Source organism: Cynocephalus volans, chromosome 13 (genome assembly GCF_027409185.1).
Source record: "Cynocephalus volans isolate mCynVol1 chromosome 13, mCynVol1.pri, whole genome shotgun sequence".
NCBI classification, from domain to species: domain Eukaryota; kingdom Metazoa; phylum Chordata; class Mammalia; order Dermoptera; family Cynocephalidae; genus Cynocephalus; species Cynocephalus volans.
The window spans coordinates 56,917,840-56,933,301 of record NC_084472.1 but is presented as its reverse complement, the minus strand read 5'-3'; the positions used below and the strand labels follow the sequence as shown (position 1 = coordinate 56,933,301).

The 15,462-nt window shown below is 41.5% G+C and overlaps 1 protein-coding gene across 1 annotated transcript in view; it reads right to left on the bottom strand.

Moving 5' to 3' along the window:
• TNFRSF11A (TNF receptor superfamily member 11a) overlaps positions 1 to 14,867 on the bottom strand; it is a 38,170-nt gene extending 23,303 nt beyond the window's left edge. Inside the window, exons 1-6 of the mRNA XM_063076691.1 lie at positions 14,562 to 14,867; positions 11,038 to 11,119; positions 9,711 to 9,836; positions 6,074 to 6,217; positions 2,302 to 2,395; positions 670 to 764 (exon numbers count right to left, since the gene is read on the bottom strand). Of these exons, the coding sequence (XP_062932761.1) occupies positions 670 to 764; positions 2,302 to 2,395; positions 6,074 to 6,217; positions 9,711 to 9,836; positions 11,038 to 11,119; positions 14,562 to 14,867 (847 nt within the window). The remainder of the gene's footprint in view (positions 1 to 669; positions 765 to 2,301; positions 2,396 to 6,073; positions 6,218 to 9,710; positions 9,837 to 11,037; positions 11,120 to 14,561) is intronic.
• Between the last annotated feature and the right edge of the window lie 595 nt (positions 14,868 to 15,462).

Here is a 15,462-nt window from a genome sequence, read left to right as displayed (position 1 = left end):
GATCTGAACCCTTCACCTTGGTTTTGTAACCACTGCGCTTTAACCGACTGAGCTAACTGGCCAGCAGTCTCTGATTTTCTTGGTCAAAGCCTGATAACCCTGTGATTCTGTGGCCTGTGTTCGCTGGGCTCAGTAGAAAGGTCTTCTTGCCACTTATGCCATCTCCTCTGGCATCTGGATCCACCTCCACAATAACCCACTCACCTGGAGAAACCAGCCTCCACCACTAACCATCAACTTTCTGTCAACCTCTTGAACTGTACTTAAGATTAATTTAATCTACAAATTATTCCATCAACAATGATAACTATATTCTAACAGGTTGCTAACTCTGGTTGATGACCAAAATCTCCCCATAGACACTCCCACTGTGATTACCACTATCCTATCATATCATGGAATTTTAATTTATATTTGCAGTTCTATTTTCTTTTTTTGTATATGAATATATTATTAGTTATCCCCAATCCAGTGTAGGAGATTACCAAGGAAACAACATATCTGGAATTAAAATACTGATAAAAATGAAATACTGAGCTGACCATGGATAGGGTGAAATGAGAAGAGAAAGATAAACCCCTCTGGATATAGCACGTGATTTGGGAGAGCTCTAGATGTCCTGACTACACCGGGCACATCTATCAAAAAACAGGCTCTTTTTAAACATACCATTTGGTGGTTTTCTAGACAGCAGAGAAGAACTGCAAACCACGTCTGATTTCTCTGTCCCGTGACGTTCCACTGTCTTTCCAAGGATGGTACAGCTGTGTGTGGGGGAAGGAGGGAAGCAGTTAAGTGCTTTGGTTTTATAATCTTGTTTAAAAACAAACAAACCAACAAAAGAAAGGCTCTACTTTACAGGCTGGACATCCTTAATCCGAAAATCCAAAATCCAAAATACTCCCAAATCTGAAACGTTTTGAGTTCTGACGTGATCACGCCACAGTGGAAAATTCCACAGCTGACCTGATGTGACGAGTCGCAGTCCAAACTCAGCCAGAACTTTGTTCCATGCACAAAATTACTTAAAAGATTGTATAAATTACCTTCAAGCTACATGTACAAGGTGAATATGGAACACAAACGAATTTTGTATTTAGACTGGGGTCCCATTCCCGAAATATTTCATTATGCATATGCAAATATTCCAAAATCCAAAACATCTAAAATCTGAAACATTTCTGGTCCTGAGCATTCTGGATAAGGGATACTCAACCTGTACTAGATTGCCAGCTCCTTCAGGAGAGAAACCCATGTCTTTGCAGACTTTTGAATCCCCAGGGCCTTCTATGAGGGAGCGGAACATCACAAAGGCAGACAAACGAATAAACAAAAGCAACCACTGCTCGTGTTCTTTAAGAACTACTCTGAGAGTGTGGTCAGCAAGAGAGTAGATCAGGGTCTTCAGTAAAGAGGATTCCAAATGCTTCGATCACCATGGCTAAGTAATAAACCTTTGATGATTGTTCTTCTGAAGTTGAAAAATACAGAGAATCTTTTCAACATAAAACATGGATAAGTAGATCAGAAAATAACCATTTAATAAGAATCTATTGGGAACAGAAAGAATCATTACATTGATTATTAGTATTCAGCAACAAACATGCAATGAAAGGACCCAGGAATTCCACTATATTCTCTGATAGACTCACATAAGGGTACAGTATTTATATGAGATCATTCATTACAAAATTGTTTCTTACTGCAAAAGACTGGAAACAACCTAAATGACTCTCAATAGGGAACTTATTATGTCTACTATGGTACATCTCTATGATGAAATACTAAGCAGCTGTTAAAAAGCCATGAAGATATAAGTGGACTAATATGGAAAGATCTTCAAGATATATTGTGTGAAAAAACCCCAAGGTGTGGCAAGCATCTACATAAACAGGAGGCTTCTATGTGCACACTCACAAATCTATGAATGAATAAACCAGTGATGATGGGAAGCTGGGAAAAGTAGGAGTGGTAATAAACATCATAAATCATTTTCAACTAAATAAGGTTAGAGAAAGAAAAAAAGCAGCTCCAACTGTAAGTCAAAGGTCTTAAGGGCTACTGAATCTAAAAAGTACAAAGTCCCTGAGGAATTGTACTTTAATTCTTGAAGTAGCTTTAAGAATTGGTTTGACTGGTCTATTTTCCCCAAGGTGGATTGACAGGCTTTTTCCATCTTTAATGTGGCTTCAAGAGGAAGCCTAACCAAGTGGGATCGTTCTGTTTTCAACCCAGATGATACAGTGGAGCTTGAGTTGTTTAAAAGCAACAAACTTTCTTGGCTCCTTTGTTGTCACTTACTTGGTCCAGGGTTTGCATTTGTCTGTGGAAGAGAAGGCATCTGAGAAGTAGCCTACAAGGCAGGGCTTGCACACCGTGTCCTTGTTGAGCTGCACTGTTGAAAAAAACAGACAAAAAACAGACAAGGACACTTAGAGATTGGCCAGGATGGTGCTCGAGAGGACCTGAGAAGAGGAGCTGCTCCTCTCTTCTTCTCTTCTCCCCTTTTCCTGCTCTAGCCACCTTCCTCTAATTGCTCCCGCTCCTACAGGCTTGGGCCCACAAGTCAGTTCTAATGGAATTGCATTCAGAAAGGTAACTAGCTCAGTGTTGGCCACTAACACAGGTATCTGAGGTCCACGTCCAGGCTAGCTCTGATCTTGAGCCTTTGCTCTTTGGAGCCACTGTCCTGATCACCTGATATTTTGCTTCCTCATCTGGGAGCCTGTGTTGCAGGTTTCCACTGTGTCCCCGCTACCTGACTCTTGTTTGCACCAGGCACCTGTCTGCTATCCCCTTTCTGCCTTTATGGCTTGCATTAGCCTTCGTCTGTGGATAATGGCAGCCCTGTTACTGCTTTTAAAGGAAATGTATTGACCCCTTCGGGTCAGCTTAATCTCACCAGTCCAAGTACTGAAGTGTCACAAAGTTTTCTCAATTAAAAAAAAAAAGAAAAAGTCCTACACGTCTCTTTCTCTTAAACCAAGGATTGGTGTCAAACTTTTTCTGTAAAGGGTCAGACAGTGAAGATCTTAGGCTTTACAGGCTTTACAGTCTCTGCTGTAACTACTTTTAGCATGAAAGTAGTCAAACACAACATGTTAAAAAAAACAGATGTGGCTGTGTTCCAACTTTACTTATAAACACAAGTGGCAGGATGGATTTTGGACCCCTGCCTTAATGCACATCGCTGAAATCAGGAGTTGATCCTGGTTAGTGAGCTTGACTCAGCCCTCTCATATTCCTCATAAACTGTGTTTCCTATGTCTACTAACTTCACTGCAATTGGTATGTGATTACCCTTTAAATGCAATGAGGAACACTGACTACTGTGTGATATCATAATTAGGCAATTGGCTGGTGCCAAAACCACAAATTACTCTTGAAATCAGTAGGACTTCTGTGATTTATCTTCATGAATAAAACACTAAAATAAGGAATTAAATTTTCTTTATCTAAAGTCAGATAGAAAGTATATTACTGATTCCTGATTTCTGCAATTTGGCCCATCCCTTGATATAGCAATTTGATTTGCCTTGAAACTACATTAACAAAAGCCCAGCTTAACATCTAATAATTCTTATACTACTTACATTAATTCAAATAACTTTTAAGATAAACACAATCTAGAAGAATAACTTTCAAAAATGAGACTTCCCAAGGGACTACCAAGCATATAAAGGTTTACAGACATTAACTTCCATACACTTGACTTCCACAGGACTCTTTAATGACCTGCCAGAATATGCTGCAGGCTCTCCTTTGCCTTCTCCCTTTCACAGTCATGCTTCTCCCACTTTACAAAAGAAGGCACACTTCTTACCCACCCCAAATCCTGCTATGGTGCTAAATTTCTGACAAACCAAACAAAGAAACAAGTTGAAATATTGGTGATGGCAAAGCTACTGCATTCAGAGGACTCAGTCCAGCCTCTGTCTTTCCCTATCTTTTGAGAGCTAAAGTGTGGCAAAATAAATGGGATATTTGAGACCAGGTTGAGTTGTTCTGAATTCAAATATACAACAAGGTGGGGCAGGAGTAAAATTTTCATTCTTCCATCTTGTCCCCCCATCCTCTACCTATTGTCAAAAAATGCATCATTCCCAAAGGTGCAAGGCAGAGAGAATTCTATCAGAAACCCTGAAGGCAGCAGCACTTTATTTTGTGTAGGTGACAAACTTGCAGAAAGACTCTGGGCCTTGCTATCTTAGAATCAGAATTCAGAGGGAGTTGGCTGTGATAGGAAGTTTTATTTTAATAATTAAAAAACCAAGTCAGACTTTTTCCAAGAGAGATCATGTCTGGTTTAATCAATGTATTTGATAATAAGGACTAATTGTGCCAATCAGACTCTGTGATGGGCATTTTCCTTGATGTCAACCCTGTCCATTGGGGTAAAACCAGGTGCCTCTAAGTGACACAGACATAAATAATTATTTAGGGTTTTTTTGTTTGTTTGTTTGTTTGTTTATGACCGGTAAGGTGATCTTAACCCTTGACCTGGTGTTGTCAGCACCACGCTCTCCCAAATGAGCTATTCCTATAGCCATTTATAGAACTGGCCATTCCTATATACGGATCTGAACCTGTGGCCTTGGTGTTATCAGCACCACACTCTCCCAAGTGAGTCACAGGCAGGCCCTATAAATAATTATTTGTTATGTCTTGAAGAAAACTGTTTTTTTAAAAAAACTTCCTAGAAGTTGGGAAAGCAAACGACTCTAAGAAACACTTTTGGAAGCCAAAAGATTTCTATCTCTTTACTTTCAACAAAACTGAAGGACGCAATTGAGTTCTCAACTGACAGATCATTAAAAATAACTTCTGGGCCGGCCCGTGGCTCACTCGGGAGAGTGCGGTGTTGAGAACACCAAGGCCCCAGGTTCAGATCCCATATAGGGATGGCCGGTTAGCTCACTGGCTGAGCGTGGTGCTGACAACACCAAGTCAAGGGTTAAGATTCCCTTACCGGTCATCTTTAAAAAAAAAACAAAAAACTTCTGATGGTATTATCACTTTGTGATCTTGGACATATGACTCAAAGTACTAAAAGAATCGAGGGACACTCCTACCACAGAAGTCTTTCCTTAGCCATTTAGCTATTTGTGTGAACAAGTTTCTCAGAACTTACATATACAACAACAGAAAGTGGAAATAGAATTGATGTTAAATCCTGTTTCATTTTAGCAATAAGTAATATTCAATCATGAATATGTGAACTGGAAAAAAATCCTGCTTATAATGAAGTACAAAAACTATTTATGATTATAATAGAGCATAATATATTCACTTTTTGACCAACTGGGTAATAATAAGTGTAGTGACAACTCAGTCCAGAAGAAATGCTTTTAACCTGAGAACCTTGAGTCACAGTAAATTTTTAAAAATTGAGATTTCAAATGGATGCATATTTTTGGTGTAAACGGGTATAAAAAGGTGCTTAGTAAAAGCCCTCCAAGCATAAAAATATATTGAGATAAAATTCTGTGGGGAGGGTAGAATGAATATGAATCAAAGAAAAGGGACTATGTGAAGTTTCCAACAGTTAATATGATTAGTGTATTTTTAAATGGATAATAGTAGGTATCAAACTGCTATGGCGTTTAGATTCCACTATTTTTTTTAACGTGTTCCTACAGTTATAATTCCCTGGTAACTAAGTGCTTAGCAGTGCTTTGAATTTTTAATAAAAAATTTTAGATGTCAACTTGAAAAATGTGCCAGGGGATGCATGGTTTTTTAAAAATTCTAAGGGGGTGCACAATTTAAAAAGCAAAAAAAGAGTTTGAGGATCCCTGCGCTATCCCGTTGGCTCCTAAGTGGGGATCCTGGGTTTCACAGATGGAGGTGCCGAACGTCACAGTGGCTGTGACAAGAGCCCCTTCCCTTTGAAAAGCCTAAGCTGAGGTCCATTCGCAGGTCTCGTGGAAAATCGAGGGCCCCCTCAGCTTCCTCCAGTGCCTGATATAATAAAGATGCCTCACTGAAACTGTCCCTAAGCTGGCTCTGGCCTGGGCTGAACTGCATGGCTTGGGGAAGGGGGGACCGACGCCTGGATCCAACCCGTACATACAGGGGTGCTGGGCGCCCAAGCCCGGCGCGCACTCGGCGTTGCGGCGGCAGCACTCGCAGTCCTGGCTCCAGTGGTACCCGGCCATGCAGGCGCAGCGCCGCGGGGCCGTGCGGTTGCCGGGGTCCACGGCCACCAGGGCCTTGCCTGCGGGAGACACAAGACACGTCACACCGTCCACAGCACGCCACTGGCCGACACCCAGCCGCGAACCGCGCAGACGAAGCAGCCCGCCTGGCTCGCTCAGAGAATGAATCATCTGGGACACTGTTTAAGGAACTCCCAAGTTCCTCCTGGCACTTCCTGTGCTGGCAGGAGAACATCCCAGTAGTTTTTTTTTCGCTCCCTAATAATGAAGAGATTTGTGGGCTTTTAAAAAAGTCAGTGTTCATGTTAATAGAAAGATAAGGACAGGGGAATTTAGGATCATTGAATGTGATATCTAATGCAGAATAGTCAGACATAGTGCTTGTCTTCTTGGTTTTTAGTAAATTCCAATGTCATAAATATTCTTAACACCAATGCTAGATTGGACCTATGTGAACAGGGTTTCTGGAGACCTGGGATTCATCTTGGGATCCTGAAAGAGTCCCAGGGTGACAACCGATGTCATTATGTAGTTAGGTAAGTAGAGAAAGTAGAAGTGGCCTGATGACATGCTTGGGAATGTCTCTCCCCAGACACTCAGGGTAACAAATTTGTCTCTTTTTTGACAACACATAGTTTGCCTTTTTACTACAAATGTCTTGGCCCCTTCCAGTTTTTCTGTTATACAGGTACATGAGGATTTATCTAATGTAAACTACACACGCACACACACACACATACAGAGTCAATCCTCATTCACAGATTCATATTTGCAATTCACCTACTCAATAAAATTTATTTGTAACCCCCAAATCACCACTCTTGACACTCTTGTAGTCATTCGTGGACAAGCATGGAACCATGTAAATTTTGAGTTGCTCCACACAGGTTCCTAGCCTCGGTCAAAGACACTCTGCCTTCTTATTTCAGCTGTCATACTGTAAACAAGTGTCCTTTTTATAGTCTGTCTAATGCCACGCTCTTCTCATTTTTGTTGGTGATTCCCTTTTTAAAACAGCTCCCAAGCATAGTGCTGAAGTGCTGTCTAGTGTTCCTAAGTGCAAGAAGGCTGTGATGTGCCTTGCAGAGATAATACATGTGTTAGATAAACATTATTCAGGCATGAGTTAGATAGTGCTGTTGGCCATGAGTGCAATGTTAATGAACCAATAACATATATCACATAAGGTGTCTTTAAACAGAAACACTCATAAAACAAGGTTATGTGTTGATTACTCGATGAAAATGTGACCAGAGGTTCATAGGAATCTAATCCTGTATTTCCCTTAGGAGCCATGGTTCAGGATTTGTTAATTTGGTGTTTGCGGTGATTTTGTAGAGCAAAACTACTGCAAATAATGTAAAGCAATTGCACACATGTGTGCGTGCACACACACACAATACAAAACAATAACATTATTTAAAACAGACCTTGTGCCTGTATAGGTCTACATCTCACCTGAATTGTCCAAATGGCCCTTGCACCTTACCTCCCGAATATTTATAGGAGTTCCAAGGAAAACAAATACATCAGAAACCTGTTCCCTCCTCCATTGTCTCAAGTGACAGACAGCAAGTTGGGGCCATTTTTTTTTAGACTCAAGCATAGCCAACTTGGGGAAGTCCCCATTCTCTTCTGTGACCACTCTCCTAGGCCAGGTCAGCTCTGCAGCACCAAGCCCAATATGCAGAAAAACACATGCATAATGCACGGGAACATACATGGACACATGTCACTTCTCTGGAAAATTCTAAGTACTCCCAGTACCCCACTCAAATGTAAGTGAATATAAGCCCATGTGGTGATGCATGATCTTGACATATTTCAAAATATTTTACTGCACCAGGTTTTTGGATTTAATCAATTTTGGCAGCAGACAGATGAATATTTATTTCCAGGACATAGTAATGAGTCAAGGTCATTACTAAGCAGTGGGAAATAAAAAGACTTAATCAGATGCTTCTGCTCAGTGGAGTTTCCATGTTACCTTCTCCAGCCAAAATCTGCCTGCTGTCTCTAACACATTTGAAAAATTATGGTGGTAAAAAAAACTTACTTGTTTCCTAGTTCTGTACAGTGGGGGAAAAAACCTCTACACAAGGATCAATCCAGTAGCAATGACTCTCCCTAGCACTCAGGCTGAGGTTGCTAAATAAGATGTTCCACTAAAAGCAACCAGGAATCCGTGGTAAAGTGGTGGATTGCAGTTCAGGGCAGGAAATGCCCAAAGTCTCTGGACACCAGGGAGCTCTTAAAGATGCCTGGGGTTGTATCAAAAAACTTGGGCCACCTTGAAGAGGTGGAACAATCTTAGCAACATTAAAATGAGTAACTGCAATACATTGAAACACTTCAAATACATCCAAATTCACAAGTTCATGGTATTAATGCAAATCCTTGGGAGAAAGCAGGATAATCATGTCATTATTTTGACAAGTGATAAATAAAGTTACAAGCATTTATTCTGCCTTTCCTGTATGTACAGCACTTCAGGGCAACAAAGAGTTAGTAAAGGAGATTTCTCTTTATAAAGCATTCCAGCTAATAAATGAAGAATTTCAGCTAATAAATGAAGAAGAAATGAGATTAGAACATTACCATTCTGCAGCCCCTAATGAACATGGATCTAGGCCATGATCATCAGCAGCTGCTAATACCACAAAAAGAGAGATAAGCAGCTACTATATGATCCCAATATTATATTACATGTATGAACTATACTATGTATGAAGGAGTTTTGCCAAAACCAAAATAAAACAAAAAACAAACCAGAATCTGATCAGCCTTCTCGATCTAACAACCAATTTACAGGAAATATAGGGGACAGAAGAATATGTTAAATGACACCAAAGGAACGCAACTAACAAAATCCAGACTGTGGGAGCTCCACGGGACTAACCTTATAGGGTTTTCAACAAATAAACTGAATGGAAAAAGGAAGAGAAAGAAACCTCTAGGGTAAGAGACTTAAGAGACATATTTTGATCCTGACTCCTACAAATAAACTAATTTAAAAACAAAAACCAAAAAACATTTGAGGCAAAAAAATTATGGCAGTCTGGTAAGGAGATCAAACTATAGTGTTTATAAAACATTTATGGTTTAGGAAAAAGGTTTAAGAGTCAAGATCTTGTTTTGAGTCCTGCTGCTCATCTGTTAACCTTGGAGAAGTCATTCAGCCTCTCTGAATCTCAGTGTCTCCATCTTTAAAATGGGATAAGCTTGGCTACCTCATAGGGGGAGAGTTAAATGACACAACATATGAAGGAAGGCTGTAGACAAATTTTGTCAATTGTAAGATGTGTTCCATGATTAAATTGTAATATAAATTTATTCCAGAACTAAAGTCCTAAGGGAAGAATTTTAACACAAGTCTTCTGGGATCTAAAACACATTTTTCTGGGGGTCTTAGGTCATAGCTTCTTCCTATGCCCCCCCCAAAACAGCATTGGCTGTATTTGAAAATGTTTATATAGAATAGGAGATGAGAAAGAAAAAAGCTGAACATGGGTTTCCATGCTCCCCACTGACACGCTGATGTGACTCACTCACCTGTATCACAAACTTTATGCAGCAAGCATTTATCTTCTTCATTCCAGGTATCCAGGTATTCATCCAGGCCACAGGGAAGACATACACTGTCAGAGGTAGTAGTGCATTTAGAAGACATGTACTTTCCTTAAATTAGAAGGGAGAAAAGTGCACCAATCAAAAAAACAAAACAACAACAAATAAAAAGCAACACAAAACAACGAGAACAAAATGTACCAATCTACTGGGCCAATTTATCTGACCATGATTTCAGGAAGCCCCCCAAAAATGACATGATACGTGAGATGAGGCCACACTGCACAGTGAATGCAGTACCCAGGCTCTTCAGGCCCCTCAGCTGGCTAAAACAATCTCTCCTGGGTTTGCTGTGCCTGTGGTCACAGCGATCTCTCAGTGCTACTAAATAAAAAACCAACCATCCTTTGTACCCCAAAACTCTGCTGACTAAGGAGAACTATAGTTTTAAACTGGGCCCTGCAGAACTTGAGGGGTTCCCTGGAACCCACTAAGGGAATAAGGGGGCTAAGCAAGAGGAACTCCATGACCCAATCCCATCTTCAAACTCTTCTCTACCTTCAATCTGGATAGTTAACTTCTTGTGTCCAACATACACTATGGGCTCATGGTTACTTAGTTTGGCCAGAGTAATCACATACACACACACAATTGCACACACACATACATATGCACTTGAAAATCACTGGATCTTGGTTCTGCACATCCAAGAAATATTTATAGCCAAAATATCAAAAGGTTCTTGTTATAAGGTAAGCCACCTTCCCCTTCTCTCCCCTGAACAATGATAGAGCAAGGACCCAGTGGAATAGGGACTTCACTGGGGCTGTAGAAACACTCGGCCACACTTCTGACAGAACTACTTCAGGAAGCTGATAGCCAGTCCACCTTCTGCTCCTCAGTAGGGATGTGAGAGAAGGTATAACAGGATTTAGGCAATTTTCAGCAGCAACAATTCCAGTATAGTTATCCCAAAATAAAATTTCTGTGAAAACAATTTTAAATAAAAGCTGCATTTCACATTTTAAGAGTCTGAATCATAAAGTGCTAAAATACAGTTTTAAAAAATAATGGTTTGGAAAAATTGTGTCAGTACAAATTAACTTCCAGTTTCTGAAACTGCTTTTGAGTAGTTTTAAGTGATTTTATCTATTGAAAGATTTTTGCCTTCTGAGTGACAGACATCACTACCTGCCACTACCATGAAAAGTCCATCCAATTTATTTTTTCATCTGGCAGGACAGGAAAAACAACAACGAAAGCCCCACCCACATTCGAGGGCCAATGGAAGGTAGCTCAGAAGCAGGTGTACCTGGTTCACATTTGTTACAGCACCGTCCAAGATGCTCATAATGCCTCTCACTGCTACATGGAGGGGTGATCTGAAAAGTCACCTGAAAAGAACATTGACACCAGGTAGAGATTACACACAAGTTCTTTCTGGATTAAACAAAAAGTTAATCACCAAATTATATTTCTAAAAAGCATAAGCAAATGCCATAAACTGCTCTATGTAATATCACCTCCAAAAATGTCACTTTCCTATTCTTGCCCATTTGCCCCAAGAATGCATAAAACCAACATTTTAACACAGAGCTTGAAACATGTTTAAGCATGAAAGCCTATTTAAACATTTAAAAGCATTTTAGTAATGCCCATGGTAATATGATGGATTAAAGAAAATTTACAAATTGTATACAGAAGGTTTACACAAGCCAATACAAAATTGGGCCCACTTCTCTGGAGTCATATGGTGGATAAGAGCTCAATCAACATTGGTCATGAAACTATAGGGACATAATAAGTCCTCTTAATGTGATTATACTGGGAGATGTCAAATTTGGTCTTACAGACTATCTCTGATTTTGTAATTTTAACATTTACTTGTACATATTTGTGGGGTACAGTGTGTTGTTTCAATACATGCATTTATTGCACAATGATTCACTTAGGGTATATAGTATAGTTTTGTACCCAATCTTTTAAAAGATGTTTAATACTGCTTACTTTTTAATTTTTTTTTTTTCTTTTTAAAATGTTAAACATGCAGAAAATTTTTAAAAATGGTGACAGCAAGGTGTTGTAGGAACTTTGTGGACTAAGTCCCGCTCTCCCCCATCTGAAAGACTTTGGACAAGCTGCTTAAACTTTTTGAGCTTGTTTCCTTTCTGGTTCAAAATGGTATGATTCTCATATAAATACTAATTTCCGAATCTGCCTATCTGAGCAAAACGAAACAAAATTAAAAAACCCAAGTCCCCTACAATAACCCAGAGATTCTTATCAGTTTGTTGCAGAAAAGCTCTCTTCCTCATTAGCATTCTCAATGTAACAAGAAAACAACAAATGCTCCTATTGTCCAGCAGTCATGTTACAAACTGACTGAGGAGTTGGGTCTAGCTGAGCAGACCATTTATGCACACTACATGCCAGGTTCCCTGCTGGGTCTCTGGAATACAGAATTGCAAACCTTCCCCTCCAGGGGCTTAAGGTCAAATAGTCAACTCACACCAGAATGGGTGTTAAGGTGGAGGCAGATGGGCCTTTACCTCCGCAGAAGGCCAGGGAAGGTTCCCTAAGGGACGTGGTACGTGAGCTCAGCCTTTCAGAATTTTGAATTCAACCAGATGAAGGAATAGGTACTAGAAGGTGGAGGTAGGGGAGGGGCAAGGAAGACTTTTTAGGCAATGCGAACAGTTTCAACAGAGGCAGTGAGGTCTGGGAGGGCATTTGGGGTGGGAGGGGTGGCAGTGAGAGACTGTGGGTGCAGCTACAGCCCAGTGTCAGCTGAGGAGTGGCGGGAGACGAGAAGGCAGGCAGGCATAGCTCGGGCAAGGAGGGCTCCATGCACATATTACAGAGCTTGGAGGGAGCGTGTAGAAATAATATGGTTAGGAAGAAGCCGTTCATCATCACAATGCCCCAATGATGGAAGGAAATTTTATGAAGAAAGCACCAAACTCAGGAAACCCAAGACCAGCTGAGTGGGGTGTGGGAGACACAGCCACTCAGCCTTTTCTGGCTGCACCCTGGCCAGGCAAAGGGCTCACGGGATGGGTGGGGGCAAGAATGCAGTTACTTTGAGGACCATGAGAAGGCCCCAGGGGGTTCTTGGGGCCATGTGTGCCTGACTTGCTTCCTGGGCCTGGATGACTGTATTGGACTGAATTATGTCCCCCCAAAACTCACTGAAGCTTGAATTGTGTTCCCCAAGTTTTATGTATTGGAAACTTATCCCCCACTGTGACTGTTAAGAAGGTGGGAAATCCTATTATGATAACTGAAGAGGTGATTGGATTGTAGGACCATGCAGTAGTGAATGGATTTAAAATGGTGGTCAGGGGCGTGGTTCTGACGGCTTTAAAAGAAGAGGAGAGGCTTTCTTTCTCTCTCTGCTCTCTCTCCTTCCACGATCTTGCAATGTGAGATCCCTGGGTCACTGTTGCCACCACCAGATGGACTTTGGACTTCCCAGCCTCAGAAACTGTAAGCAATAAATTTCATTTTCTTTATAAATCACCCAGTTCTGTGTACTTTGTTATAAGCAAGATAAACGGACTAATACAATGACACTCCCTTCGACGCAGTCATCAGGTGACAGGGTCTTAAGGACAACACAGTGAGCCCAGTGGAAATGAGGAAGAATGACTTAAATCAAGCACCTCTTCCTTCCGGTTGTTATATTGCTTTTATAGGAATCTGTTTCCCTGGAGGCAGACAGGGCCCTCCTCTGTGCCTCATGTAGTGACGGGCGCACATGGAAGAATGACAAGCAGAGGCAAGATGACAAAGCCGGGCATAGCCAATGCAAACTCTGCCCAACACACAGAAGTCATCTGAGTCGACAGACACATGAAAGCTCCTGCAGTGCTGGTGACGGAGCAAACAGGAGAAATTTGTGGTTGGGCCCTATTTCTGACAACAAAGGTTATCAGTCAATTGCTTCTGACCCAGAAGAAAGCTGCAACAGTCTCTGTGAGATAAGAACACACTTTGTGTTACACACAGAACGGTGCTTTTTAGAGAAATTTAGTAAAAGGGCTATATCCCTGAGCAGCTACTTAGGACCAGTCAGATGCCACTGGCTGTGTCCTGGGCTCCAAGCCCTGCTACCTCTTGAGCATCATCTGACCTGAACACGTAGACAATTCACGTCCAGGTTTAGGAGCTGGCCTGGGATTCATCCCACCTACCCCTTGTCTAACGCAGGAGCTTTACACCTCCTCGCAAGATCAGGAAGCCACAGCTTTCAGAAGTGGTCATTGTCCTAACTCTTACACAGATTTCCAGATTATCCTTTAAAATCCATTTCTCTCTCCTAAACTTCTGTCTCACTATGACTATTCACCTGGATATACCTTTTTTTTTCAAAAAATTAAAATATAATTCACATACCATAAAATTAAACTTTTTAAAGTGTACCATTCTGTGGTTTTTAGTATATTCACAAGATTGTACAACCATCACTGCTATCTAATTCCAAAACATTTTTATCACCCCACAACAGACACATCTACTTGATGGACCTATAGGATAACAGATCTTCTAAGGAGCAGCAGAAATCATGCTATTGGGAAAATTTGTAATGGTGAGGAAGAAAACTATGATTTTAATCTCATTAAGGCACACCTTAAGCAGAAACCTGCTTTGTTCTCTAGTTACATCATATACTTTGAGCTTTTGAACCTTCAAAATGGCAATATACGTACAACTTAAAAGGCAACATACATAAATACATATATATATTTAAAGAAATGTGGCTTGGGAGTAAATAAAAAAACCTGGAAAACCCTTTAGGATGCCCGCACATCTGGGAGAGGCAAAGTGTGCCTTTACTGTCCCTTCTCCTCTCTCTTCCTGGCTCTCTGCTTCCAATTTTCTTTCCCTCCACTTGCAGAGATCCTGTTCTAAGAGGAAAACCCTCTTATTTGAGGACCTCGTGGCTCCCTGAGCCCTCGCACAGCATGTGAAGCCCGCCTGGTGCTGGTCCCATTCTAAGCCCACGCCTGGCTTGCGCTCTGCTTTGCAGTCCACGCGTTGGTGTCTAGTTCTTCTGACGTTCCATCCTGTCTTGCTTTGCTGGTCCCCCGGGGACTTATGGACCTGTCCCTCGATGCGGCTGGCCACACTAGCTCTCTCCATGCTCCCAACTCCCAGACTTGGGTTCAGTTTCCTGGTGGCCTGTGCTGGATCTCCTTATGCCACTCTCCCGCTGCCTGGGTGGTCTGCCAGGCACAGCCTCTGGATGTCCTTCAGTCAAACATCTGGGCCTCTGCTGCTTCCAGTCTGACTGCCCCCTTTTGCCTACGGGGTTCCAGTTCTGACCTCTACCATTTCACCACTGGCTGCTCTGCCCACCAAAGCTGGCCATGCCTAGCCCTGGCCATTCCCTTCCAGCTGCATCTGGGCCTGACTCCATCCTCCAAGCCCAAGCTCCCCATGGTTGCAAGGTGGTGGCTACTAGTATTGGTAGCAATCTTAGCAAAGCAATAATTTGATACAAACATATTCCTGCTTAAGTGTTAGTGCAGTAATCTCTTAAGCAATGGAGGAATTTAGGCACAAGGCTGCAGCTGTTCAGTTAATGGGGTGATTTGGTCAGCCCCCCACAGTTGCCATTCTTTCCCCAAGATGTAGCAATGGAAGGCCTTTGATAACTGAGATGTACAAACTTTCAGTTATCTAGATTTTTTTCTAGCTCGCCTTTAAGACTGACTTGTTCCCTTCTAAAACAACA